Below are 27974 nucleotides of genomic sequence, written 5' to 3'. Positions count from 1 at the left end.
CCAATAAAAATTGTTCTTCGTTTCGGAATTATCGCTGCTCGTGTAGCAGGGCATTCAGGATAGGTATGAAACTGACGTTGCAGCCAATAACATTGTTGTTTACAAAAGGTTCTCGAAGCGGTCGGACGTAGCAGAGCGCTCCGCATTCCGAGCGCATTTTTATTGCATCAGCGGAGTAAGAAAAGAAACGGTTTGTGTGTGTTTGTGTGCGTGTGTGCATTTCGGCGAAGGTAATCATTATTGGCAAATTGTCACAGTTCCAATTCCAGCAAATACCGGTACCTTATTCCGATAGGGAATAATGGGCTAGCGAAAAGGGCAGCAATTGTGTGTAATCTGGCAAAACCGTCCGGGAAACGTCGCAAGGTTTCGAACGAAAGGGGAAACAACAAAACGGTCGTCCAGACCACGTGCGGGGGATGAAGTTTTTGTGTTTTGTGATTTGATATGTGATATGATGTGCGAAGGTGCGTGCTGTTGGGAGCTTCTTGAAATTTCGTGCTAGAGGGCAGGTTGGCCTCTCCTCTGTTCAAGGTACCAGGCACAAGTGCATGTGGGTATGTGAGTGAAAGTGTCCTGAAAGAAGAGCCCCAAAATAAGCGGAATTCGTCGAATTCTTCCACGTAGTGTGTTGCGAAGGAGGTGCATTTTTCGAAGCAAATCGCGTGAGAGGTAACCGGAAAGGTTGGTTCCCTATTCTGAACGCCTTGTCCGAGCACTGGGGTGGGACAGCTGAACCGTACGCGCTGTGTTCGTGTTGCATGATGACGGTGGCCAAGTTGGTGGTTTGACGAGCTTCTTCTGCTTCTTGGCCGGGTGTGATTCTTCTCCTACTCGCTGCTTGGATCCGTCGCGGCGTAATTCCGTTCCGTGCTTGTGGCCACGGTGTTGGATGAGGCGCGTGTGTGTGTATGTGCGGAACAGCGACGGCAAAGGGGTCCCTCCACGCACTCGCACACATACACAGAACGACGACGACCGTCACCGCAGCCGGTTCAGATGTGCTGCGAGCTTGCGGCGCCCAGGGTGCTTGGCGTGAGAAATCCCATCTGAACGCGAGTGAGTGAGTGCGAGCGATAGAGAGAGCGCGCGCGCGAGAGAGAGAAGGAGATAGCAGGGCAAAGCGTAACCGGAGGGGAACGGACGTACACAACCGTTCACAGCAGGTGGAGGAGAACGGGCACAGAGGGTGCGTCGCGTGGCCTTCGGTTTCGTTCCCTTTCCCGTCCGGTGAACCGTGTACGCGCACCGCACCGTTCGCGCGTCGAGGCCATCGGCGTCATCGGTCGTCGTTGTCGTGGTCGGTTTTCGGGCCCCGTGGTCGTCGAATCGTGTCGGTCGGGCGTCCAACACCCCTTTTGTGCCGTTGGCCGCCTGCCGCCTACCGTCCTCCATTTTACCCGGCCGCGCTAAGCCTGTGTGCGTCGCGCGACACGCTGGTGCCCGCGCGTTTATCTCGCTCACGGGGCGAACTAAGCAAGGGGGAAAAAACAACAACAGACGGGTGTGCGACGTGCGGTGTGCGTGTGTGTGACGTCGCGCTCTGCCCAGCCCGACCAAACCCACTCCACGTGTGCTCCATCAACCATTCGGGCCATACCCGGGCCGCCCTGACTCCCGACTGGGTGCCACCGGCCGAGGGCAATGGCGGACGAATTATTTATCGTCGAGCCCCATCGCCGCTGGAGTGGTGCGTCGTCGTAGGTTCCCGGGGAATTGCCGTCCCCCGTTGACTCCTGAAGAAGGTGGCATTAAAGCAAACACGAAAAAACCGACGGTCACCGACAACGGCAACTCTCCAGCCTCCTCCGCAGAAAAAGTGTACCACACAACAACAACAACAAAACGGGGTGGAGGACATCGAGAACATTCAGTTGACGCGGTTGCATCGGCCATAAGACGCGGTAGCGTTTAGTTTTGGGTTTGGAGTTTGGTGTACAGCGAGCAAAAGAGGCGAGCAAGTGAAAGTGAAACCTCCTCACAACATATTTGGCGAGACTGTGAGAAGTACTCACAAGGAGGAGGTGTGCGCGTATGACTAAAGTGAATATTTTGCGTTATTGTTTTTCTTTTTTGAAAAGAATACTGTCGCTGCTGCACTGCCGGCCGAGAAGAATTGAGGATTAGACAGTGCGTCCAAACGAAACTGTGTGCTTACTATCTGCAATATCCGCACGATGGCAGAGCTGAAGCAGGAACCGCTGTCAGAACTGGAAGAGCTGAAGCGAGAAGATGGAGAAGATTCACCGCGAGTTCTACCGGCTGCTTCTCCGGCGGATACGTCGGAAGACACCACCGACAAGGGACAGGACGACGGTGCGTCCTGTTCACCGGCACGCGAGTCGGCGGAAGCTGGCGGGAACGATGAATCAAAGGCAACAGTCAAACAAGAAGCAGAAATAGCAGAAGATGAATCTACACCGAACAGTGAAGCGGAGGAATCGGCAGCGGAGGAGGAAAGCGTGAAACAGGCAGTTGGTGAGAAGGTAGCAGCAGCGGCAGCACCAGAAGAATCATCAATTCCGAAGCAAGAAATCGTGTCGAACGAAACGGTGCCGGTGAAGGAGGAGGGCGAAACAAAGGAACCTACACCACCGGTAACCATGGAGATGCAGCAGACGGTCGTGCCTGGTGATGACGGCGGTGGTGTGGATGACGCGAACAGTGAACCAAAGGTAACGGAGCTGAAAGGCGAAAGTCGAAAACGGTCGCAGTCTGAACATAGTAGGCGTAGCAGGAGCAGTAGCAGCAGCAGTACCAGCAGCAACGGAAACAGTACGAGCGCGGGAGGTCGTAGTAACACTAGCAACAGTGGCGGTACCAGCAGCCAGTGCAGTAGCAACAGCGATAGTGAGGGTGTCAGTGCGGCGAAAAAGGTGAAATTGGAACCGGTGCTGGAGGAACCGTCGTCGAAGCGAGCGGAAGAGGAGGAAAAGGAGGAGGAGGACCAAGAGAAGACTGAAACGGTGCAAGGGGTTAGGATGGACGAGGATCGTCGGGCCATGTCAGAATCATCCCGGTGCGCCGAGGAGGACGAAAGGAAGGACCAAGAGACAGCAATAGCTGGCCCGGAAGAGCAACCCATTTCGAGCGGATCGTTAAACCTGGCAAAGGAAACGAAAACCTGCTCACCGTCAGCACCGGCTTCTCCCGCCGAGTGCTCGTCCATCCATGAGAAAGCAATGCCGAAAATGGAACAGCAGCCGCAGAACGGCCGCGAGGAAGGAAACAGTCCAGAACCGTTGTTACTTCCACCGCCCCCACCACCACCACCAGCACCCGCATCAATGCCCCGCATTGAGACGGAGGTGGCGCGTGTGGCGGTGGGTGGGAAGCTATCCATCGTGGCACCGATACTGGAACGACCGGATTCGGCCCGGCTGACGGCAGACCTCCAAAGCTGCCAGCGCCAGCTAGCCGAGGTACGCTCGAAGTACGACGTAACGCGCAAGGAACTGCACGCGACCAAGCGCAAGCTGAAACGCATGTCGGTACGGTTGGGCACGATGACGGGTGGCGTTGGTGGGTCGTCGGTTGCCCCCGGCGGCGGTACGGTCGGCAATGCGTCGCCCCATCCGGTAGCCGTCGGACCGGCGGACGAGGACCGCAACCGGAAATGGCGCGAACCGATGATAGTGGCAGCGATGAAAATCAAGACAGCGATGGGCATCCAGGCGTACAAGTCGCTGATCAAGGACGGTGAGCTGCTGCTACCGAGCCTCCGTACCATCACCCGCTATCTGGAGTCGCTGCGCAAGGCGGGCGGTGGGGCGGCGGCGGCGGCGGCCCTGGCGAATGCTGGCACCGCTGCCACCAAGCTGACCGCCCCGATCGAGGTGGATGACGTGCCGGAAGAGGAAGACGACGAGGAGGACGAGGAGGAAGAGGACGGTGCGGTGCGGGGGTTGGACGGTGTGCTACAGCGACGGTTGGATCATGCGGGCGGGAAGCGAAAACAGGCGAAGGCCAATGGGGGCGGTACGGGGCGGACGGTCGATCACAATCGGAACGAGCAGCGGAGACATCCGGCGTACAGTGCCCACCGCCATCCGGCGCAGGATGTGCAGCTGCAGGACATTAAGACGGAGCAGGATCCCGTCAGCTTTACCGGTAAGTTGCTGTACCGGTGTATAAGGTTTTTGGCTGTAGTTAGAGTCCACCTGTTCATCAGTCGCTGGTGAAGGTTTAAGCCATTCAAGGATATCCAGTCAACTGTTGCTTAAATACTCAAAAGATGATGTTGCTCGGTTGTTTGCTAAACATGTTTCACCTTTTTTTTCTCTTAGAATCTCTTATCATGTCAGAATTTTTGTTACAATATCTTCAGGTTGTGATGGTGTTCAAGGATTTGTCCTAGTGTTTCACTCCTTTAGCACTTTAGTGCGAGCCTCACCTTTGCCCAAAGAGTTTGGGCAGGCGAATTTTGTTTCAAGCGCATCTTGAGATTGTCCAAGAAGATAAAGGCAAGAGCGGGAAAGCAGAGATGAGCGCTAAAGCCTCAAGTCACCCTTCGGTTACAGCAAACTACTTGTGCGGTGCCGCCGCCGTGTTCTCTCGGGTTCGTTGTGTGAAACGATTCTCTGTAGTGGTGTGTGAAGGGTTGGTATGCCGTGATGGGGTATGCTCGCCATGGCACAACGAGGCAGAACGATGTTACGGAAGGGTCCGCCAGTCACGCAGCCCCTGCCGACGAACGGTTGGGTGTAAAGTATTGATTTTCCCCCAGAACACGACTCCCTGGGAGAACACGAGGTGAACGGAAGGAAGGGTGTGGGCTTACACCGTAGGCGACTGGCTTGGGAAACTGGTCCATCATGGTGCTTCTGTGGAGATCGTGCTTGGAACAGGAATTTAATCGAATGGGCCCCCCCTCGTTCTTGGATGCACATCATGGGTTCTTGCTGTCACGCTCGGTTTGGAGGGAACGGTCCGCTGACAAAGCAAGGCAATCGTGTTCCGGCCGTGCCGGAATTCTAACCTCTCTCCAGTTCCTCTATATGGCCAATGTCTCGGGGTGACGTGGTCTAGTATCTGTTTGAATTTCCACCCGCCAGGACATTAGAGAGCTGCCCCGAGAGGGGCCCTTCCATTTTGTCGGATCCGGGGCCTGCAGGGCCATCGCGAATCTTACCCCAAGGGTGAGTGGAATTTGCCGTCTGTTTGTTCTCGAATCCCCAAGAGTTTCGACATGTCTCCGAAACATGTCAGCTATTTCGGGATGTGTCCCACCCGCCTCGTCCATGGGCACTCAGGTCGGCGGACATTGCTTGCCGCTGGCGTGTGGGTGGGTGTTTGTGTGAGTGTGTGTGTGTGTGTGTGCGTGTAGGGGCCGCACTGCGCGTGTCCTATTCCATGGCGACGCTGTACTCCGAATACAGGGCGGAGATGACACATTTCCGATGGTGAACGGTGGCTACGTGCGAACGCGCCCCGGTCATGAGGTTATCGAGCAGCAGAGGCCAGTCGGTTCGACTGAGAGAGTGTGCCGAGACCACGGTGTGCTGGCGAGTGTTTGTGTGGCGCAGCTTGTAACTCGGCCACCACATTCTGTCCGCCCGCCATTGTTTTGTCCCCTTGTAAGTTCCGTGGACGTCGAATGAGGAAAGGGAGGGAGAGTGTCGTTGGGCCGAGTGGGGTGAGTTGTTTGAAGAGAACACTTCGGTGGAAGCAGCTTCACCCGCAAGACCCCATTTGCCCGTCGTCAAGGGGTTTCTTTTTCTGCTGGGGAAGCAACGAAACACAAATAAAAAATGAAGGGAAACTGGGTTCGGCAAAATGTTGGCCGTAATTCCGCTGCGGGACAGTTTGGGCCACGGGTAAACCATTCTCAGCGTGGGTTTGGCCTTCTTTTTTCTCCCTTTTGCGACTGTTTTTTTTTGTTGTTTTGAGTGTGTCCACAGTGGAACCGATCGAAGGTAAAAATCCATGAACCATCCGGGAGGATGATATCCTGTGCCAATGGTTTTGAACCTTTTCTTCTCCACCCATCCACCTGTGTGTTGCCATCGTGGTGCTTGGGGGTTGGCAGCACGCAACACGGTACACGTTCCATTTCATTCCAATCCGGGCGGGAGCGATGTTATTAAATTCACCCCCCCCCTCCCCCCCTCCTCAAACACAGTCCCTTTTCTTCCGCCCAATCCTTCCAGCATTTCCTTTTCCTAACCGATTGGGTCCGAACCCGAAACGGGATGGCGATCCCTACGCCCTTTTTCATCGCATTCCTCCGGCCAGTTGAATAAGAATTTGTTTCACTATGATGCCTCTGTTTAGAAGGGAAGGGATCGTTAAACCCCCCCCCCCCCCCCCCCTCCACCTCTCACAAACATACTCCCCCCCTGGTCTATCAGAAAAAAGGGACTCAGAAAACATTGAGGATCAAGCACCCGGCGAGAGGTGTTGAGAATTCAGACTGGGAAAAGAGGGTGATCGGGAGAGAGTTTGATGTTTTTGGATGCTTTTTTTTCACGAGAAATTATGGTCCAGTGGTGAGTCAACTATTAAGTTAAGACACTGTTGTTTGCAGTCTTGATATATCCAACAAGGAATTATCGTACAAACTTTGAGAGCAGAGATCTTTAAGTTATTTGTTTTGTACGAATGTATCTTCACACAAATTGGCACAACAATCCCTCAAGTCCGTCAATTTCTGGCTTGCTTTAATTTTGTTTTGCCATATCTGGAAGTCCTCCGTGCGTGAAGATTGAGTCCGTATGGGAGATTAGGGACCTGTTCTGTCGTTTGAAGACCGACGTCGCTACCAAAACACCACCGGGGACCGCTCCAATATGTCCAATAGTCTTGCCCAAAAAACAACCTCAAGAGATTTAGGCCTTCAAATTCTGGTTGTCATTAATAGATTAGAACCATCTTCTTTCAGTGTAAAAGCTGATCTTCGGTATATGAAATAAGAGACTCAATTTGATTATTGTCTTATGTTCAGCTCCTAGCACTATAACAGCCCCAGAACGAACTCGTAATCCGGGCGAGTTGTTCTAAGGCTTCTCTAAAACAACCAAGTTGTGTTTGATTAAACCTTTACGTTTTTGCTCCTATTTTCGCTTGGCTCTTTATTCTGCCTGTTCTCGGTAATGTCCTGCCGCAAGTAGCGTAAATGCTTGGTGGGTTTGAATTTCTTTAAGCCCACCACCGCCGAACAACCTTCCAAAGGTCTTTGGTTGGTAAAGATCGCTTCGTGTGTAGCTTCTTCCAATAAAAAGGACCCTACTGAGGCGTTGTCCAAACTTTTGAAGGGTTGGTTGGGTTGCCATCGAATGGATATGGCCGCCGTACCCACGGTTTCTTGCCCATGAATATATCCCCCATGCCCTGGTGGAAGCCTTTTTGCCTTCTCCCCGCCGGAGTCGGCAACTTCCCCAAACCCCCTCCCGCCCTCCCTTGATCTCACAAGTTGTTTGAGTGTTTGAGCTGCTTTTATTTTTTTTTTTGGTTCGTAATTCTCATCCCATTAATTTCGATTCACCCGAGGAAAGTGGCAGGCGAAGGTTTTGCTTTTGCGCTTGCCCTCCGCTTTCGCAGGGACGAGAAGAGGGACACACGGCGGCAACACCGATGTGACGTCGATGTTCGTGCCATTGCCCATGGCCAATCCCTGTGCGCCATGGTGTGCTGTGTGCCCGGGTTCTCTGGGTGCCGAGGGGTTGCTTGTCTCGCTCGCACTCCCTGGCCGCTTCTGCGTTTCTTCGCTGCGGTCTGTCTCGTTCCGGCCTGACTGGTGCTTCTGGCCCTTTTTTTCCCCCTATCTATATACATCATGCGGACCGAAGGATATCCGTAGCCTCTCCGTACCGAGCGGTCGCCCCCTTGGTCGCCGGCATGGATGCGGTCGTGTAACCGGCACCACTCTCCGCGCTCGTTACACCTCGCCGCCCAAACACGGGCGGAGGCCCCGTTTTTGCCAGCTTCTCGCAACGGGTCGCATTCTCTTCGTGGGCTGGTTTTTGCCGCTGCCATCGTCGTCTCGTGGTCGACGGCCAACACACCACCAAACCGGACCGGCTGGGCGGGAGCGGGGAGGTGGATGATGGGAAGCGCATGCAGAAGAACGCGGGACATTGCGAGAGAAAAGGGACTCATCATCGTCCCTTGGTTCGCATCCTCATACCATTCGCCTTCACGTATCGCTCTTTCTCTTATTCTCATCGCTGGCGCGAGGATTATGTTTCCCCCGGATGGGAAAGGGACAAAGGCAACGCACGAAGGAAGCCATCGTCCCCGCGCATCGACCCTCATCCCTTCGTGGCCCGGTACCGTTCGTCATTTTCAATGCCCGCTCTCTCTTTCTTTCCGTTTGGCGTGGGCCCGGTCTTTGTTCGCTTCCTTTCGGGTCACCTTTGGGATTGTGTCCCGTGCGCCATGGTTGGCAGCGCGGGGCAGCGGTGAGTTTTTGGGTTTTGCCATCTGTGTGTGTGTGCTCGCCCGACCTTCTTGGCCTGCCGCGCTGCCGTACCGATATCAGGTTGAAGCCCGCTTTTGCTACCCAAACCCAAAGCACGAGAGGAGCTTTTTCAGCCGTTTTGATGCTGCCTGTGTACGGCTTGGCTCCCGGCGGCACCCGCTATACTGCCATGGCCCGGCACACGGGGGTTGTCTCTCGACCCCGGTTTCTTGGGTTTTTGGCTGATTTTAGGATACGGATTGTTTTTCTTTTTTGCTCTCGTCTTCGTGTTGCTCGCATTCGGGAAAACAAAATTTTCTGTTCTCAGCGCGGTTCAAATTTTCGGCATTTCTTCTAGTGTGCCGAAAAGGTGCCTCTGTGTGCTAGGTGTGGAGGTGTCTGTGTGTGTTTGGGTATCGACAAGCCTGAAATTGCTACCACCACCAGCTATACGATATGGTGCAAGGGCACCGGAATCTTCGGATGGAAGTTTTAATGATGTGTCCAATCGTTGATCAGCTTTTTGGATCGAAGCAAGTTTAACACAATGATTGGTGTGCGCTACGTTTTAAATATCGGTTACGAACAGCTACATACACACACAGTGAAAGATGGTTGCTCCACGAGTTAAACGAGCCATCGGTTAGAGTTTCTTTAAGCCACAGTATGAACATCCTGTAAGTGTTCTAAATTTGGGGAGCATCGCACTTTAAGTTAGCAAGCTTAAATCTTACGACGGTATCTGTCAAATAATCCTCGGTACCAAGCTGGTACCATTTAAATTATTATATAAATCTGATTATTAAAACAACCTTAAATGATAACTTCGTAACTAAAGCCAGCGGAAAGTTCTGATCGATTCTATGTGTTGTTTAAAGAAATTTTAAAATATTATCCAACACGAGTTGAAACTGTGGCGCTTGTGATTATAGCCGATTAAGTTGTAAAAGATAACCATCGATCGGTGGCATGATGGTAGCGGCGCCGTTCTTCACACGAACGGCCCGGACCAAAATCGCATCCGGACCGACGCAGGGCTGACTTTATCGTATAGGTAAATAAAGTCACAGAAAGCCAGAAATGGGGCATGGCTTCTTGAGGTGGTTGTGCCGATAAAGAAGAAGAATCCATAAGAAAATGGAAAATGTACAACAGGAAAATTAATCAGTGGTAAAACGTTGCACCAGGAATTCAACCCGGTGCTTTAAATACGTCACGTCCGATATGACAATATCAAAACTAAAATGCTTTCGTTTTGACATTTGTCGTGCAGCTGACCGAAGCTTTAATTACAAAAACAATCGAACTCGTTTTTCCTTAACTTAACTTATCTTGCCAATTTGTATGACGTGGGAAGCTGACAGCTGATAAGTCTGGAAACGTCAAAACGCATACGAAAAAAATAAACAAACTTCGAATATGATCCCGGCCTACGCTGGTTATGTGGTTGCTATTTGCTTTTGAGGCTAAGCTTAATTACAAAGCGCTGGAAAGACTTGATTGTCAATTGCAGTTAGAATGGCATTGCTATAGAAATACGCTTTCCTGGAGTTATGTGTTCGAGTTAAGTTCGGGAATTCGGAAAATCTACTAAATAATCGTTAATTTTGAATTTATGCTTGAGGACCGTCAGCTTATCTGACACATCATTCTAAAATTTACCCCAACAGAGCCTCTGTTGGATGTCGTTCGCCGTAACTATCTCTTGCGGGTACGTTGTAGTGATGCTCCTCCAACATAAAGGAAAACTTATTCCGCCCGTTTCGTATGGTTTATTTTTTTATTCAAGCATTAAGCGTTGGGTTCGTTGCTTATGCTGTCATTTGTGCGAAGAATCATTTCATTTTTTTTAATTGAGTTTCACCCATCAACTGTTGCGCAGAAAGTTGAGCTGTCGGTTGTAGATTATCTGTTTTCTAGGAATATTCTCTTTCGTGGGATATAAAATAAATTGCAATTTTATTATGGTTCTGTGCTGTATGTGGCAGTAATTAATGTTAGTTGTTTAGACAGAACTCATTCACTTGTGTTCTAGTATTAAAACTATTTGTGTAAGTTTTAATAGATAAGATTAGTAAACTGAAGAAAATACGGCATTGCCGTCATAATGGAATTTAAATAAAAAAAATAGTAAACTGATAGTTGAGTACTGATAGTTGTATCAGAGAGAATTGAACACAAAACTTTCACACAAAGCACTTTTGTTAATAGAAATGGTTTGGTTTAAGCTAATGCAGTTTCTTTTTCATTCCATTTATATCTTTCCACTCTTTACGTATCAGCATGTTCTATTCTATTCAGTGGGAAATTTACATAACATTTTTTCTAGGACTGTTTTTTCCCCATTTCGTTTGGCAGTTGCCATTTTATTTTCCTAGTTTTATTATTTGTCCGGTGGGTAAATTTCGAAGCCGGATAAAAACTATGTACTCTGTGCACATTCGACGTGTGTTGATTTTCATAAAATAGTTTACCGAAATCCCGTTGCCTTTCCCGTCGTCCACTGCTTGAGTGGTTAAATAATTACCGCTCCCTTAGTCCTCCTTCTGGCCGGGAAAAAAAACGAACCCTGTGGGGCCAGCAGTTTTTGCGTGTGTAGGCAGCCCTGGCATCGCCCCGTTCCTGTGCAGGTTTTCCGAATTCTCAGAAGGAGGATTTTCTCTCGTGCGCATTCCCACACCCGGTACGCGCTCGTTTTGTTTTTTATCGACGGTCGATCAAAAATGGGTGGCTCTATAATGTAGCGCGTTGCTATGTGAAAGTTTAAAATCAAAAATCCTCAAATGGAGATTCAAATGAGAATAAAAAAAAATGGACACAGAGGATGCTTTTCGAAAACCCCTTCTCACCATCACCCCGTTGCCTCGTTTGCCCGGAATTCTTTTGTCCATTAGTGCTTCTGTGCTCTTTTTTTTTGCTTTCAATCGCGCCCCAATGCAAAAACAGGCTCAATTTGTGGCTTTGCTGTACTAAACTCTGCACCACGTTTTTGTGCGTGGTCCGGGGGTGCATACATATAGTAGGTACAGCACCACATCAATAGTAATTCTATTCCATTGATGTTCTTTATTAGTTTTAGCGTTTATGTGTTTTATGTCCATTTCACTGAAAACGCAGTTGGTGGACATCTCTGCACTACTACCCCTCCTCGGGGGTGGGCTGTATAGTGCTGTGAAAATTAATGAGAGTCCTGAGTTATCTCCCCCAAAGCTTTTGATAGGCATTCACGGTTCCAGCGCATAGAGATATAAAAGGTTTTTCCGAAATGGAATATAAAAAAAAATTCCCGATTTTAGGATAACATTTTATCCACCTTTTTCCCGGTGAGTGGTGCTTCGAGCCATCCTCTTTTCCCCATCGACTGGACCACAAAACTCCCGCGACCACATTCCACGGGTCGGACAAGCCCCCGTTGGTCGGACCAGCAGAGGCCCCACTCCAAACCCGGTTTCGGTAGTCCCGGGATATAATTATTCGCGATGGACGGGCGCATGTGAAATATTCGAATGAAAAGCGGTACATTCGGGGATTGGAAATTACAGCCCCATCGGCTTTGTGTTGCGATCGAGTTGCATCTCATCGCGGGATGGGTCCCACTCGGTGGGTGGGAGAAGGGAGAAGGGTTGTGGTGATGGCCCCGATTGGTTGCCGTTCGATTATCCAATGAAATATCCTTCCCAATCTCTCACGGATATGCATTCGTTTTTTTTTTTAATGAAAATGTATGTGAGCCAGGTGTGTGTGTGTGTATGGGAAAATCATTCGTTTCCCGGTGTGGGTGTCGGTTTCCCACGGGATTTATGATGGAAAGCGGGCAAGGTGCGTGCGGAATATATATAAGTAAACAGAAAGGAAAACGAAACGAAAGTTTCAAAATTGTCGCTTATATTGATTAAAATATATCTATTCGCTTTTGGTGTTGTTGGATTGGCGAATACGCGCAATAATAGTTTTGTGTATTTTAATTATTTTTCTGTCATTCACAGCTCTTATTCCGGTGGGTACGGGGTGGGACAAAACGAAAAAATCTGACACAGCATCCAGATTTTAGTACGCTTATTAATACATTTTATTGTACTGGTAACAATAACACCGTTGCACAATCGATGCACTGGTTGTCTCTATTTGCCTCGAAAGCTTTAACCTTTTTGAAAGGAAAGTATTGTAATGTTTGTTTTACAACAAAAAAAACTCTGATCCCGCGTTCATCAAGTATCAGCACATTGAGGTTGAATGGGTCACATTTTCCTTTTATTTGATTTGCCTGGAAAAATATGTAGTTTTCATTGGGAAAAACCGGGAAAAATGAAACACAAAAAAATCTCATATTTCCATCAACACCCCCCCCCTACAGGTTGTTTGTTGGGGCCCTATCAACCGTCCAAACGGTGGTGTCCGCCATTTTGTGCCACTCCGACATTGGCCAACCCGGTTGGGTGTTTTTGGGGCAGTGTGTAGGAAAGAGCAGTGCGTGTAATGGGCTGAGCGTGGCTCTCGAAGCTTTCACCCCAGAATTATTCTGGCCCCCGGGTTTGGCAACCCGGCCGCGGGGGGCACATCGACGGGTGCGTATGGTTGTGTGGCTGTGTGGGTGTGTGTGTGTATGAGTGTTCTGTACTTCCTTCCCCCACGAACGGTTACCAAAGCCCAGCTTTCACAGTCCCAGTACCGTGACGGAAGGGACAACACGGTAGTGTATCCCCAAACTCCGCCAACTTCCCTTCATCCCAACCCACCGGTTGGAAAGGTGGAGATTGAAGTCCTGCCATGATGCTGTGATGTGTATTTCTTCGGTGCCCTTTTCCCGTTTCCCTTTTATTCGGACGCCCGCTGCCAGGGACAACACACACCAACACACGGGCACCCGACCCAGCAGCGTGTGTACCGAAAAGGTCGTCGGGTTTGGCGATGTGGAGGCCACGCAAATGGTGCGCCACGTTGAGCGTGTTGCCGGATTTCGTTGGAAACCACCCTCGCTTCATAAAACCGGGCCAAAAACCGCGCTCTCGCTCTCTTACTCGCTCCGTCTCTTTTGGTCCCGTGGAGTTTTCCCGCCCCGGGGGGGGGGGGGGGGGGGGGGGGGTGGATAACGCAAAAGGTTGGCGACAGGGACAGGGAAGAAAAGCCACCGAGAAAATCGATAAAATACCATCGACAGGCAGAGGCCCCGCAGGAACACGCTGACTGTGGGCGGTAGAAAAGGTGGACTTTCTACCTCGGGTCGGAAAACTGGAGCACGGTGGTGGAGGTGGTAGGAAAAGAGAAGAGAAAAGGGGGAGGAGGGGAGGATACAGGAAGCGAGGAAGCAAGTAATCATGAAGGGGAGGCGGGTGGTAGTGGAATCACACCCCAGGAGAGAGAGAGCACAGGAGGGCGGCCCTTCTATCGAGAAGGCGGAAAACCCGGGACGCCATGATATTGGACTTTTGTTGGCCATCATAGAGAGACGCTTGGAGGTCCTGGGCACTGGATCTTCCTGCCCCTGCAGTATGTGCGCACTGGCGCACGCCTGGCCGCTTATCTCCCAGGGGACAATTTGGGAGCTGGTACGCAGTGGAACTTGGAATTGGTTGTTTTCCAATTTCTGTCAAGGATGCTGCGGGTTTTTGCATAATTATCCTTGAAGTAATGTAATAATTATCCTCTTTCGCCAAGAAGAATGATCATTTGTCATCATTCCTTTGGTGACAGGTCGTTATTAAGAAGATATTCGACTCACTTTACAGTCGAGATGAAGTTGGAGAATTCTTGCAACATAAAAACCATATTTCTGCCATTTTGTATCACCTACCTGTTTCGTTCTAATTATTTAAAAGAAAGGTGCCGTGCTGGTATTTCAGGAGGAAACTGTTTAATAATGTGCAAGAAATAATTCCCGAGGAAGCAAATGTGCGCCAGTGGTTAGCCATCCCTTAGCCATTCAATCAGCCTGTCCGTCGTCGTTCCCACCCCCCCCCCCCCCCACCGGGCCCGCCGGGGGGGATTGGTGGTAGCCATGGCCTAAACATTTCCAACCAGGGGGAGTCGGCCATTTTGTAGCCATCTCGGGACCATCGGGCAGTATCGATCGGTTTTCCGCCCGTACCGCGCCGTGGCCAGAAGGAAACCCAAGATCCCTTTTGGCCCTTTTTTTTTTGTTGCTCTCTTAATTTTTTTTTGTTTTGATTCTCTCTCTGTGTGCGTTTACGTCCTTCTGCTCTTTGAAGCGTGTTGTCGGACGGACGGACGGACTGTTATGGGACGCTGGTGGACACCGTCGACCGTTCGGGCCTGGTCCCGGAGCCCACGGGCCAGGAGGACGAACGAGCAACCGAAGGAGAGAAAGAGAGAGAGAGAGAGTGTGTGTGAGAGAAGAGAGGCATTGGCAACGGGGAAGGGAGGGTTTTCTATCCCATTTTTTTTGTTGTTGTTTCCTCGCAACACGCCGCGCGGTTGGCCGGACTTCAATCCCCTCTTGCTGAGGACCGAAGGAACGCGTTTTTCTCGCATCCCATCCCAACCCGCCCCCATCCTCCTTTCCATTTCCCTGCCCTTTTCTCGACCCCTTGGGTTTCGTTGTCCTCTTTGTATGTGTGTGTGTGTGTGTGTGTGTGTGTTTGAGATGGTATTTTTTTGGGGGGGTGGGCAAGGTATGCCGGGTGTTGGAAAACTTTGTACAAGTAGGGGACTGCTGCTGCTGCTGCTGCCATCACAGGCTGTCGGTGATGACGGTGGAAAAGAAAGTGGCCCGGCAAGGAAGATTACCTTTTTTTTCTTCGATGGAAAGATGCTGTGGCGCATGGCCCGGAGAGGGGGAGGGGGGGAGGTGTTGCTGGTGCAATGAGGAGCGTGTATGGCGCAGGATCCCCCCCAGGTCCGTGGCCAACAAAAACCGGAAAAAGGTTAGAAAACGAGGGTCGTCGGTGCTTCTCCCGGTGGTTGGTATTGGTGTGTATGTGTGTGTAACCCGGATGGTGTAACAGCGCGCTACAGAGGGGGGCACCTGCACCTGGATGAGAGGGGGGGAGGAATACGGAGGGGTTTCTTGTCCGGGGGGGGAGGTGAGTTTGTGGCTGCCATATCGATTCACCAACACAGCCGCACAAAGGTTGCGAGCGGTTGTCGTCCTCTCGATACCGTCCTCGTCTTGAAGATGTTTGGAGCGGGGTCCCATTCCGGGCTCTGTCATACCGAGGTATGGCTTCCTTTCCGTGTCGAAATATGGCGCATCGGACCACCCAAAGTCCGGGCTTTGGTCCTGTCAAGCGATGTAGCGATTGTAAGAAGATGACAGAGGCGTAGGTCTGATCTTTGCTCGATGTTTCCAGATCATTCCAGATTCAGGTTGAATGTCCAATGTTCCGGAGCTGTTTTATAAATATCTTGCGGAATTTATTAAAGATTAATAGCTGTTAATTATTTGTTAAATTAGACTTTAACGCTTTGTTCTTTTTTTAAGGTCACAAGAACTCTGTATCTCAGCGTTACTCTCTGTAATTGTTGAAGATTATTAAATGTTCTAACATAAAGCATACATTTCTCCTGTCCTGTTGGAAAAACCGGCTAGCAGCGACAGAATACGTCAGCTGGACTGGTAATCGGTTGGTCGGTTACAATTTTGGGCCCATGGTGGCAACGGTGGCTGCGGCGGCCACACGCGCCGTCCCCGGTCCTTTTGCACGACGACGGCAAACACCCCGTTTGCACGGCCACGTTGCCACATTTTGCGTTGTTCGTGCTGTGTTCGCACCGTTTCGTCTTTGTCTGTCATTCTCCGGCCCTTTTTCGTTACCATTCGTGGCCGGGCTCGCTCGAGGGACACGAAACCGTGGCCGCAATGCCATCTGTCGGTATCGGTACAACTCCGTCGCGCGGCAGGAAGGTTTCACAGTGGCGAGAGTGGTCGAGGAAAGGAGTGAGGGAGGGGTAGGGGGGGGGGAGGTATGTGAAATGAACACACACACGCGCACATGCACATGTGTATAATCGTGTGGGAAGTTTGGAGGAACTGTGCCCCCGACAGCAAGCAGCACCCGATCATCTTGTTGCCGCGTGTGTGTTGGCCATGAGGCAGAGGTGCGGCCATCGTGCTGTGGCGGTGAGAGAGACCCATCTTCGCGTCGCTTCAGAGCCTTCGACGGACCCATCTTACCCCTCTTCAACCCCTCACGAGTCAGTCGATCGTGAAGAATCGAGAACCGCTAGAGCGATAATTGCCTGCTGGCGGTGATGGAATGCGCTTCATGTGTGGGAACTGTAGCAGAAAGGATCCAATTGGGATCTTCTTGACGCGATCCTCGCTGGGTATGGTGGAAGTTTGGGAATTCGGTAGAACGATCAACTGGCTAGAGATACTTAAGCTATTCGTTAAAAACAAGATGAATTATTATTGAAGATGTTCTGCGATAATGTGACTTCTGTTTTTGGGGAATGTTTGACGTCAAGTTCCCTGTAAATCGTTTGCTCATATTCACTCCAAACCATGAAGTCTTGTCGAATTCTTGAGCTCCTTACGTCCTTATTCCAGATCTACACCTCACTGGGAACTGGGGAAGCGCAAGGATACGAAATTTGCACATTAATGATGGCAATGTATTTGTGCAATGTGTGCCCACCGGATGGTGTGATGTTAATGGTGTAATAAGCGAACTGTCAATTATGTTGCCGAAAGGGCCCCCCCCTTGTGCTGTGCGTACGAATAGCGAAAGGGTGGTAAGAGGGCACTCATTAGACGATGCTGCACAAATCACCGATGAGATGGTGACGGGGTGACGAACGGGTAGCCAAGTGATTATGGTGATAATATTTGAAACGAGAGATAAGGAACGGGGCCTGATGATGTGTGCAGTATTGTTGCTCACCGTACACCAATACTATTGCATTCGGGATTTTCCCCACCCCTAGTGATAATAGGGGATGGTGGGAAAAGCGTCGTATATAGAAATCATATTCCTGCCCTGTGGACGGCCTGGGAAAACAGCAGGAAGCGAGGAGGTCCTGTGGGGTCACATAGACCACCCACTCGAAATTTCACCCCCTTCATCCACCCCCATTCGAACCCCCTTCCGTCCCATGGGAACAGGTAAATGCCCTCGCTGTTTGTTTCGTAGCAGTATATAGGAAAATGCCTCCCTCCCATCTCTGCTTCTCGTTTGGGGATGGGTTATACCTACCCCGCAGCATCTTTCCTCCCACGGACACCCCTTGCAAATATGGTTCGCGAAAAGGAGGAATTTGAAATTTGATTGTATATTTGTATTTGCCAACCGATGGTGGTGCCCATTTGAGTGTGTGTGTGTGTGTTCATGTATTTATGTGCGTGCGCGCACGCGTTTGTGCGTGTGCATTTGGAATACAAATTGATGAACCGACGCTCCCTCTCCCCATTGGGGGGGTTGTTTTTTTCGGTTTGTTTTAAATCTCTCCCGTTCCGGGGCCGGCATTATTGTGCGATTCCTAGTTTTTGCGGGCCCAGGCACAATATAATACGTGTGCTATATGACCGATATGCCGTGACCCGGGTGCACTTTCATGCCTAAATGCCGTGCAAATGGGAGTGAAATGTTTGGTGCATATGGTGAACGCGGGGGAACGGGTTAATTGAATGCACTCGGCTCATCATGATGTTTATCCTCGTCCCCCCCACTACTCATTGTGTGTGTGTGTGTGCGCGCGTTATGGGATTCGGGAAGAGGAAGGCTCTGGGGATGGTTAGATGGGGATGATGTTGATTGTATCCGTGTGCGTGAGTTTGGTTGCGGTTTCGATTAATTTGTCCTTTAGCGGAATCGGATGTTGGTGCTAAATGTTGCTCCCGACCGTTAGATAATAGTTTTGGGAGCAACTTACCCATTGGAATTGTGTGGCGATACGAGCTGGCAACGATTACGCCTCTATTACCTTATTACCATTAGTTATGGATATGCCCAAATATAGATTGCAGATTGTTTTTATTAGAAAACATATTGTCGAAACTATCGTCCTTGTGACCCATACATCATTGTGAGTTTGATTCTGTTTAAAGATGTGTTATGCAGGCAGAAAGTGGAATTTTTCTGAAGATTTAAACCTCAAACTGACAGAGATCTCCTCCTGATCTTCGACCTAACTTTGTGTCTATGTTTATTTACTTATCACTGATGTACATCAATCATGGACGCATCTGGAGATAAGCAATATTGGACGAATTGTGCTTTAGAAACTTGAAATATGTTACCATGATAGTATCTATTGGGATTGCTACACAGAATAGCAATGAATCTTCGGTTAAAAGCCATTCGATTCACCAAATGTCTCACAATACATTCAGGAATGCCTTAGATTCCTTTAAGATACCTCGTTGAAGATGTATGAATCTCTAAAGATTCATTAGCTGAACGAATTGCTCTACATAATTGAAGGGTTGAGTCATCAGTACTATCTTCAGAGTTCCGTGGATCTTTATGATGAAGGTTTAGAGTCGGTTTTTCCTGTTTAAATAAATAGATTTGGCCAACACTATTAGCCTCAAAAAATCTTCAAGTAATCTTCAAGATTATAGCTAATGTCCTCCAATTTCTTCCTGCTGTTACATATCTTTAAAATTCATTTATATTGTGACCGCTGTAAACTATACTTGTAACGTGACGTCGGTCATCAGTAATGTTCAGGTGGTCCGAGTCGTTGTAAATCTCGTGTGCGCCGTCTCGTATAGTGGCGTATCGCCATTCGTCATCAGTCAGAGTCGTAAATGTATGCGCACCATCATTATGAAGCCTTTTCCAGCTGATAATGACAGATGAGACCCGCAACGCGTACCGTGACGCGTGTTCCTTGGGACAAAATGCAATCTTCTCGGATGTCTCGAAGGCACTTCTTGCAAGGATGTCCTGTAAGTTATCCTGCGAAACCTCCAAACATAGATCCGCTTGTCCAATGAGATATCTGTGATGTACAGGTTTCGTACAGTGTTGATGACGGTGAGACGGTAACTTCATGATGCGTGGCTTGTGGAAGACGCATGAGGATGAGGTGTGTGGGGCACGTTGAATGAAAAAAAAAAGCTCCCGCATATGGCCCCAAATGGCCATGATCTCTCTTTTATTTGTGTAGCATGTATTTTTGTGTTCGTGTGTGTGTGTCGATGGGTCGTGGAAGGTGGCCATATGTGCGCGAGATATACATGCATGCATAAGTCAGTCCCATGTACATTGGCCCCACCGGTGCACCGGCGTGACTGTGTCCTCCCCGGCCGGACACGCAACGAAGCGCTGTCTTGGGGAGGGTGGCTCGTTGTTCTGTGTGTCAGCTGCTTCCCGAGACTCCAGACGGCAAGCCGGCACGACGCAGCTGGCACACTGAAGGGGACGACCGCGTACGGTCAGCCGTATTTCGTCTGCGTCTTGTCATCGCCCATCGCGTTGATCGGGTGGGTATCCCGCCCTGGGTTGATGGTGGTGGGCTCTTATAAAGGGGATCGCGCTCGAGGCCACTGTGTGTGCGCGTGTGTGCGCATGCGTGTGTGTGTGTGCTGCCGTCTCAACCCCGATCGGCGATCACGGAGGGTGGAACTGGCCTGAACACGGAATATGAGTTGTTTTTTTTTTGCGCTGTCGTTGTTCGCTCACGTTCCCTTCGTCGGTGGCCGGTCTGTTTCAACGGCCATTCTCTCGCTCTCTCGCGTGTGGTGTGGCGGGGCACGGTCGTTGCAGTGCGACCCATGTCCCAGCGGCCGCATATTTCGTGTGATCAGTTGATGCTGGCCCCCGTTAGCGGCGGTTGGCGACGATTACAAATGGGTTTTCTCGATGAGGCGACTGTGCCTGTGCGCCCGTTTTGTTGTGTTTTGTGAGAGGGAGAGGAACCTGGGGGACGTTTGGGTTTTTTTTTCTCGCCGCACGGGGCTCACTGTCCGGTTGGCCGGTTTTCGGTGGAGTTGCGCGAAAACACGTGGAAGGAACCGACCCCGTCGAGCCCGAGCGCCCCCAAATGCGCGATGATGTCGCTGTTGTTGCGTTTGTGGCCGCAAAACGAGCAGCTACTCGCTTCTCGCTTCACTTCACTGCCGGCGGCTCGCCCCAGCTGCCATTCTTGTCCCATTCCCTTGTTGCGCGAACGGTGTCCGAACGGTGTCCGGGGCGTCTGACGCTGAACGCTGACGCAGCTGTGCTGCGTATGATTTTTTTTTCTCGCTTCTTTCCACCCTGTGCTCTGTGTGCTCGTCTTCACCCGGCACCGCTCACGCGCCCGATACCTGCCGCGGGTTCTCTCTGTTCTTCCGACGCGAGCCGGGGGTGAGTTCGCGGTCCCGCGTATTTAGGTTGCCTCGCTCACGCACCCGCATCGCGTCGATCGGTTGGCCGAGCCTCGCGTGCGCTCTTCTTGCCAACATCGGGCTGCTACAGATTCTTTTGCCTCTGCGTTCTCCGTGTGCGTACTTGCGCCGTGCGCATCCGGTATATATGGCGGCGTGCTTGGTCAAACCTCCTCACCCCTTAGCACGGTGAGACCGAAGAGGAGGACTGGATGGGTCGAACGGGTTTGGTGCGGGGCCGGTAATGGAGTGTGGCTTTTAGTGGTCGGGTTTGGCCTTTGCCGTTGCTACGCCGATCGTCCCACCGTGTGCCATGCCTGGAGTTTGTAATATACCCGTTGGGTCGGAGGGAAACCGGGCAGGGAGGGAGAGGCACCTTCGACCTGTCGCCTCGCAGCGGTATTGGTGGTGTTCATCATGGTCACACAAGGCACCTGACTGGTTTTTGGGTAGTATTTTGTAGCCTGCTATTTTTTGTCGTTGTTGAATAATAAGGAGAATAAAAAAACGGCGTCCGTTCATATTTCGCTCACCCAAACCCAGCAAGGGGGGGTGTGTTGTGTGCTGTGGGGATCGAGATATTTTATAACAGGTCATTGAGTTGGAAAATTTATCTCACCTCCAGAAGAATTGAACATTTGGGACCAAATATTTTGCCATCCGGCATGGGATTGGACATTGGGATTGGATTGCAACAACTAAAAGATTTTTGCAACAGCGAGGATGTGCCTTAACGAGTCCAAATGTCGGAGGATCTTGGAGAGCTTATGTCTAAGATTACTGATATAAAGTCAAACTCTTAACTTGAAAGGGTCTTAGGGTTGTATGTTTTTCTCTTGAGAAATTGATATGTCTATCTCGTGCTTTCAGAAGTCCAAAAGTCGAAGGATCTTCGAGAGCTTATGTCTAAGTTTTCTGTTATATAATCAAATCCTTTGTTGCTTTGAGGAATTCAAGAATTCGGCAAAAAACAACAGTCGTTTGAGCTGGGAATTGTAATGGAGCTGATGTCTGTTGATGTGTCGTTTATGTCTTGATGTTATTTACTTGATATTGTTGCCTACTGCATATGAATTTCTTCCAAGTAAGTCACCTAAAACCTAACTTTGAAAAATATCCACAAACTCTGTTGCTAGCCTACCATTACCAGCTGGATCAAGAACTCTGGAGTTGGATAAGGTTGTCAGGACCTTCAAATGTTGGGACCTCTTGAAGTTCCGAGAGGTGTGACGTGAACTATTATGATGCGATAACTACGTTAACACCATATCCCATCGAGAAAAGCTGTTGTAGCAAGCCCGATGAAGCTTGTGCGCGCACCTCCAACGTTCTCTCCAACGTCACGGTGTGTCGCCGGCTTGCTGGTGGATGTGGCAAATGCTCCGACCCGACAAAACGGTGCGGGTCTGTACGTGGTGCTATTTTTAGTGTTGCGACCTGTCACTTTTGTGCATTTGTGGGCACGCAAGCTGTGGTTGTTTCGGCCACGTCGTCCACAAAAACCCGTTTTCGATCGGCCCTAGCAACGGAGCCCGGTTGGCCGGTTTGGGACATCCTTTGGGGGTGGGGAAAAAAACAAAAATGCGAGAGGAAAGAAAGGAACCTGCCACCGGATATCTTTCGTTTTTCAGCATCTTGGAGATTTTTAGCCACCCAAACCCCCCCGAGCAATATGGGGTTGGATTTGGTTGGTGCCACGAGGTCATTATCGTTCGCATCCGGCCTTTACAAAAGGTCCTGACCTTGCCGGAAACGATCATTCAGGTTGTGGACGATAGTGGGAGAATGGCACACCACACACGCACGGTGGCAGCAAGATCTGCTCCGGTTCGGTCCCTGCTCTACGTGTGTCTTGGGTCTCTCCAAATGTCGTACCATTCTGTGGCCTTTTCTGGTGGCAAAGCCGGCAAACCATGACAACCTTCAGCGGGGGGCAATGCATAGACTTTGGGGGCTGCCATGATGTCAGTAGATCTATGCTTTTTTAACCCCCACGGCTGGCTGAGGTCACACATCGGTTCGGTGGTGCGCTCGCTGGAACCGGAACACTGTCAAGGCTGTTTGTGGGGCGAGAGAGGGTTTCTCTTTCGTCGTGAGGTCGCGAAAGATCTCGCTGGGCTAATGTTGGTGTTGTGGTGTGGCTACGTTCAAATTGGGGTGCAGACACCGCACGGTTATCGGTGGCTAATTCGTCGTGAGCGCTCAATTGTTAGGTGGGAGAGTGGGTGAGGGTGAGCCATATGTGAGCCCCGGTTGTCGTCGAGTTTAGCAATGTTATCATAAGTTGCGGAATCAAATAAAACTCCCGTACCCCCGATGATGATGCTTATCTGGTGGCGGCGGTACCAGCCACCAGACGGCAGCCATCCAGAGTTGATGGCGCGAGTGGGGACCATCGCCGCCGTTGTGGTCACGATGATGATGGTCACATTTGCTAATCAATTCTTGCGCCTGTACTAAGTCATGTGCGGTGCAATACTTTTGGAATGTGAAAAGCAGGCTTTATTGAGGCTTTTTAAAGTTATTGAATCATTTTTCCCTGTGAAACAGGGATGTGTTTGTCTTATTGCTGATTTGAGTTCTTGAGCTGATGATGGTAAAAAAGGCGGAGGAAAACACAAAAAAAAAGGCACGGATCAAATGGGAGGTAGCATCAACCCGAGGGCGATAGAATGCGGTTGTCGTCGATGGCCACGCAAACGGGGGGACCGCCGACCGCGAGCGAGTCGCTGGTTTTCTTATCGCGCTTCGCCAACTTTGCACCGCCGACCCGTCCGTTCGGTCCGGCGGCGTCCGTGTGCGGTGTTTTGTACGTGATTACATCACCACCATCACCACCACCACCGGCGATGACCGCGGCCCGTCAAAATGCCCTTCACTCGCACGGCCGACGCCCCCCCCTCCGGGCCCCCGGGGCCCATCTCCGCTCCCCCTCCCCGTTTGCGCGACCGCCAACGCGCACGGCTCACAGCGACCCCGATGACGACGACCGGGGACCGATCGACAGCAACACCGAAAGGGGCAGCAAAACAGGCACGGCACTGTCACCCATCTTGTCACCGACACAGAACGAAAGAGATAGAAGCGAAGACACGGGACACGGGGTGTGTGTGTGTGGATGAGTGTCGGGGACATGACCACCGTTGCTGCCTGCTGCCTCTGAAATCATTCGCGCAGGTCACCCTCCCAAATGGTGGTTGGTAAATTTCGGGCCCCCGATGTTCCTCGACGGTAGACGACGCCTTGTGGTGCCATACGATACTGATTCAGCGTTGATTGGCGTTCGATTTTTGCCACGCGGGACCAAAGGCACGAATCGAGAAGAACAAGCCGAAGAACAAGCGGGGAGTAGAAAGGAATGAAACGCACAGAGAGTGTGTCACCAGAGATCGGCCGAGCAAGTCCCGAGCCCCGTGTGCATGCATAGGAGGAAAGGCACGCCGCGATCTTCTTCTCTCGATGCGTTGGGCCGCGTGTCTTCCTTCCCTTGACATCTCGGATGGTCGCACTTTCTGTGGCGAAGCCGGTCACTTCTTGGCTAATCAGCAAAAAAAAACACACACCCTCCAACACATGTACAGCTTCTCCAAACGCGCTTCGTATGCAAATCCTCCCAGTGGTACGCCGAGGATACTACGAGGCGAATATTTATTCCGTGTAACCGGTTTCGGTGAAAAACGATCAAGAACATGGCTCCTTTGACGTGTTAAAGACGCTCTTATTTCCTCCATACACATTGATTATAATGATAGGTTTTAGAACGAAAATTTAGAAAAACGGTTTTAATATTTACATAATAATTTATTAAACCTATGGTTAACATAGTAGAGCTATGAGTTCTTGCATACTTAAGATGACAGATAAGCTTGGTTTCGTTACGAATGTGTATTGCGTCTATGAGGAGGGGTTAATCATTTCGATGTTGTTCATCCACATTTCTTAAGAAAATAAGGTCAATTACAACATTGAACCAAACACTAGGTGTTATTCATCCGTATTGGAGTCACTGCGCCGTAGTTAGATGATAAGTGCATTTCGTCTCCTTTAGAAAGTTGTCATGAGCAATCAACTGCTACATAAATCTTAATGGCTCTGATAATTGATTGATTTGTTTTAACTTTATTAACTTTCAATCTCCCATTACGAGCATTTGGGTTTGTGGAACTCATGCTTTTTTATGTTCCGAACCGGGACCGAAGGCATTGACATTGACGGAACATTGACGGATCTTTGGCCTAATATGGAATGTTCAGAAGCTTCTCAGACCAACACTTCTTAAGTAAAGTCAATGGTGAAGTTGGTAAAATTTTGAGGATTGAGCAATGAAAACAATAACATCGAAGAAGACTTTCTCACAGAGCATATGGCAAGCGCATTCCTCCGAAGACTAATGGAGTTACTGATTTCAAGAAAAATATCTACATCTTAATATCCACCAAAGTAATTCTGAAGGTGTTGCTAGGTGTTCTGAAGCATGGGATGTTGCTAGTATTCCTCATAAAGATCTCATTACTGATGCGATAGTTTTCTTTAGTTTACCACGTAGCTAACAACATCCTGACAAATCCTACGAATGATAAGCACGAGACAAATGCCTTTTTAAATCGCATAGTTCAAGAACTTTAGCGTTTTTGTGGAAATTCAATAATAATTTGTACTAATGTTGTTCTTCCATTTGCTTATGCTTTGTAGCATCACCGGATATAAACTACTACCAGCACAATGCGGACGATGATGATGATGAAGATGAGGATGGATACCAAGATCCGACTTCCCTGCTGGAGGAAAGCCGATATGGGGAAGCTGGTGGAATGCATTTGAATGGTGAAGACGGAGGCTATCACTACGGCCAGCAAGGACAGCAACCGCAGCAGCAGCAAACTCTATCGCAGGCACAGATCGAGTTCCTCAAGTCGATGGTAGGCTTCCGGAAGAAATGGACACCGTACGAGCTGCGAACATGCAACGACATCCGGCGCATCATCGGGAGTCGGGAGTATGAATCATTGCGCCGGAAGGACGGTATGCCACTGCCCAGTGTGAAGACCCTGCGGAAGTACCGTCACGCAGCCCACCTGCCGGACGGTGTGGATGTCATGGGTCGGAAGCGTAAGCTGAACGAGTTGGACGACTCGCCCCCCAATCAATCGCGCACGGTACCACGATACGGATCGGGGGGAGGCGGTGCAGAGCCCGGTACCGGTGCGACGAACAATGGTTCCGGTGTACTATTTCCGTTCGGCAACGATACAGATAAGGAGTTGCTCAAGCCGGAACACGATCCCGATGGTGGTCATTTCGATGTGAGCATACTAACGCTGCCACAGATAAGTTTCCTGCAAACGCTGACGATGAATACGAAGGGGTTTTCCGATTACGAGCTGCAGCGATCGCTTGAACTGAAGAATGAGCTTGGCAGTGGTAACTATGAAACGCTGCGGAAGCAAGAGTTTCTTAACATTCCTACGCTGGCAATGTTAACGCGCTATGAACAGGATAACGGGCTTGAAGATCTTTCACGTCTGAACGGTCGCCGAGCTGCTGGCACCGGTCGGAAGCGCCATAAATCAGACGAGTCAGCGATTGAGTTGCTTTACGAGGAGGAAGAGCGGAGAAACCGAGAGGAGCAACAGGCGCGCGAACATCAGCAGCAAGAGCAGGAGCAGGAGCAGCAGCGACAACTGGAGCTATACAACCGGTTGACACAGGCGGATCCGTCGCGCCATCCGCTGTTCGATAGTATCGCCGGAGATGCCTCTCCCATCGAGGGTGTAGATCCGGCGTTAACAGCGGCCGCTATTGCATCGGCAATGGCTGCAGCAGCCGCAGCTGGTTTACATCATCCGCAACTGGACCACCTGAACGGCAGTACGGCCGGTGGCGAAGATTCGTCGATGAGCATGTTCGAACATCACTCGATCTTCGACAAGGACACACCGATGTTCGACATGACCAAGCTGTCGCCGGCACACGTCGAGTTTCTTAACACACTGCCCGAGAATCCGAAGCGATGGACGCAGGAGATGATCAATTCGGCACTCGATATCAAGAACGAAATCGGCACGCGAGATTACGAAATTCTGCGTCGACAGGGAATTCCGCTACCAGCGGCCCGAACATTACGACGGCACAAGGACATTCGCAACAAGGCAGATCGGGCGATGAGCGAAACGGGTGAAATTTTGCCCGGTAGTGGTTCCACCACACCTGCAGCAGGTGTTGTGGGCGGTAGTGGATAAATGTATCGTTTGTCTCGAATTTTGTCCCCGCTTCTTGGTAGGTTGCTCGTAGAAAAGTCGCCCGTTTAATTGATGCGTGAGAGTAAGAGATACAGACGGGGCGAATGAGTAAATGTACCTGTGCCAGATATATTTTAGTTTCATGGAATAACCAAGTGCAACGGTAGAATAGCAAATATGCTCGCAGAATAGTAAAGAATGGCACAAGAGCAGGAGAAGAAGAGTTTTTGGACAGTTAAAGATCCGTGTCGGACCTGATCACATCTAAATGTTCTGAAGCCATACGCCAACGTTTTACTTTGTTGTGATTATTGGAATGTCGTCGGATTTACGCTATTAGCATATCATTAAATTGTAGTCAGAAACCAGAAGAAGCCGATACAGTTTCTTCTGTATAGACCGTGATTATTTTACTTAAACTTTACAAAAATTCCTATCCAAGCAACCTATCTTGAGTAGTGTATAATGAATGATGAAATGAAACGTGGTTGATGGTAGTCAAAAAGCAAATAAAATAGGTAAAGCTGCTTGCCCGTTTGTAACTAGCCGGATGAAGGTCTGACATCCAACCAAATACATGGAACGGTTCCATGCGGCAACTCAATTAGTGTAAATATTTAGCTTTATACGTGGTAGATGTTATCAGGCACAAGCAAGGAATAATCAATAGGATATGCGTCCTTCATGAGCAATTACGAAACGAACTATTACAGAAGTCAAAACACAAAACGAAGTAGTTTATCGAAGATGTTAAGCAAGACATAACTCAAACACGCTGCCAACCTACGACGTGTGCCAGAAAGGAAGAGCGAATCGGTGGTGCATGCACATGGATGGAAATCTCACCTGTACAGAATTTTAACTCTAGATGTGTATTAATGCAAAACGTTTCATCGTAACGAGAGTGTACATATTTACGTAAAAGCACCTTGCTCCGATATTCGGCTATTTTCTTTGACCTTATCTTATTGGATGGAAACAATCAATGGAAGAATGCGTTTACCTTTGAGACCCACAAAATAATGTTACAGAATAAATCGTGAACGATATCGAGGTTCGGAATGAA

General features: G+C 49.9%; 1 protein-coding gene across 1 annotated transcript; it reads left to right on the top strand.

Moving 5' to 3' along the window:
* Positions 1-174: 174 nt before the first annotated feature.
* On the top strand, positions 175-27974 carry LOC128296705 (uncharacterized). The gene is made up of 2 exons (XM_053032175.1): positions 175-4110; positions 25362-27974. The coding sequence occupies exons 1-2, from the start codon at positions 2178-2180 to the stop codon at positions 26906-26908; spliced, it is 3480 nt and encodes a 1159-aa protein (XP_052888135.1). The 5' UTR covers positions 175-2177; the 3' UTR covers positions 26909-27974.

This window comes from Anopheles moucheti, chromosome 2 (genome assembly GCF_943734755.1).
Source record: "Anopheles moucheti chromosome 2, idAnoMoucSN_F20_07, whole genome shotgun sequence".
NCBI lineage: Eukaryota > Metazoa > Arthropoda > Insecta > Diptera > Culicidae > Anopheles > Anopheles moucheti.
This window is presented reverse-complemented; position numbering and strand designations above follow the sequence as displayed.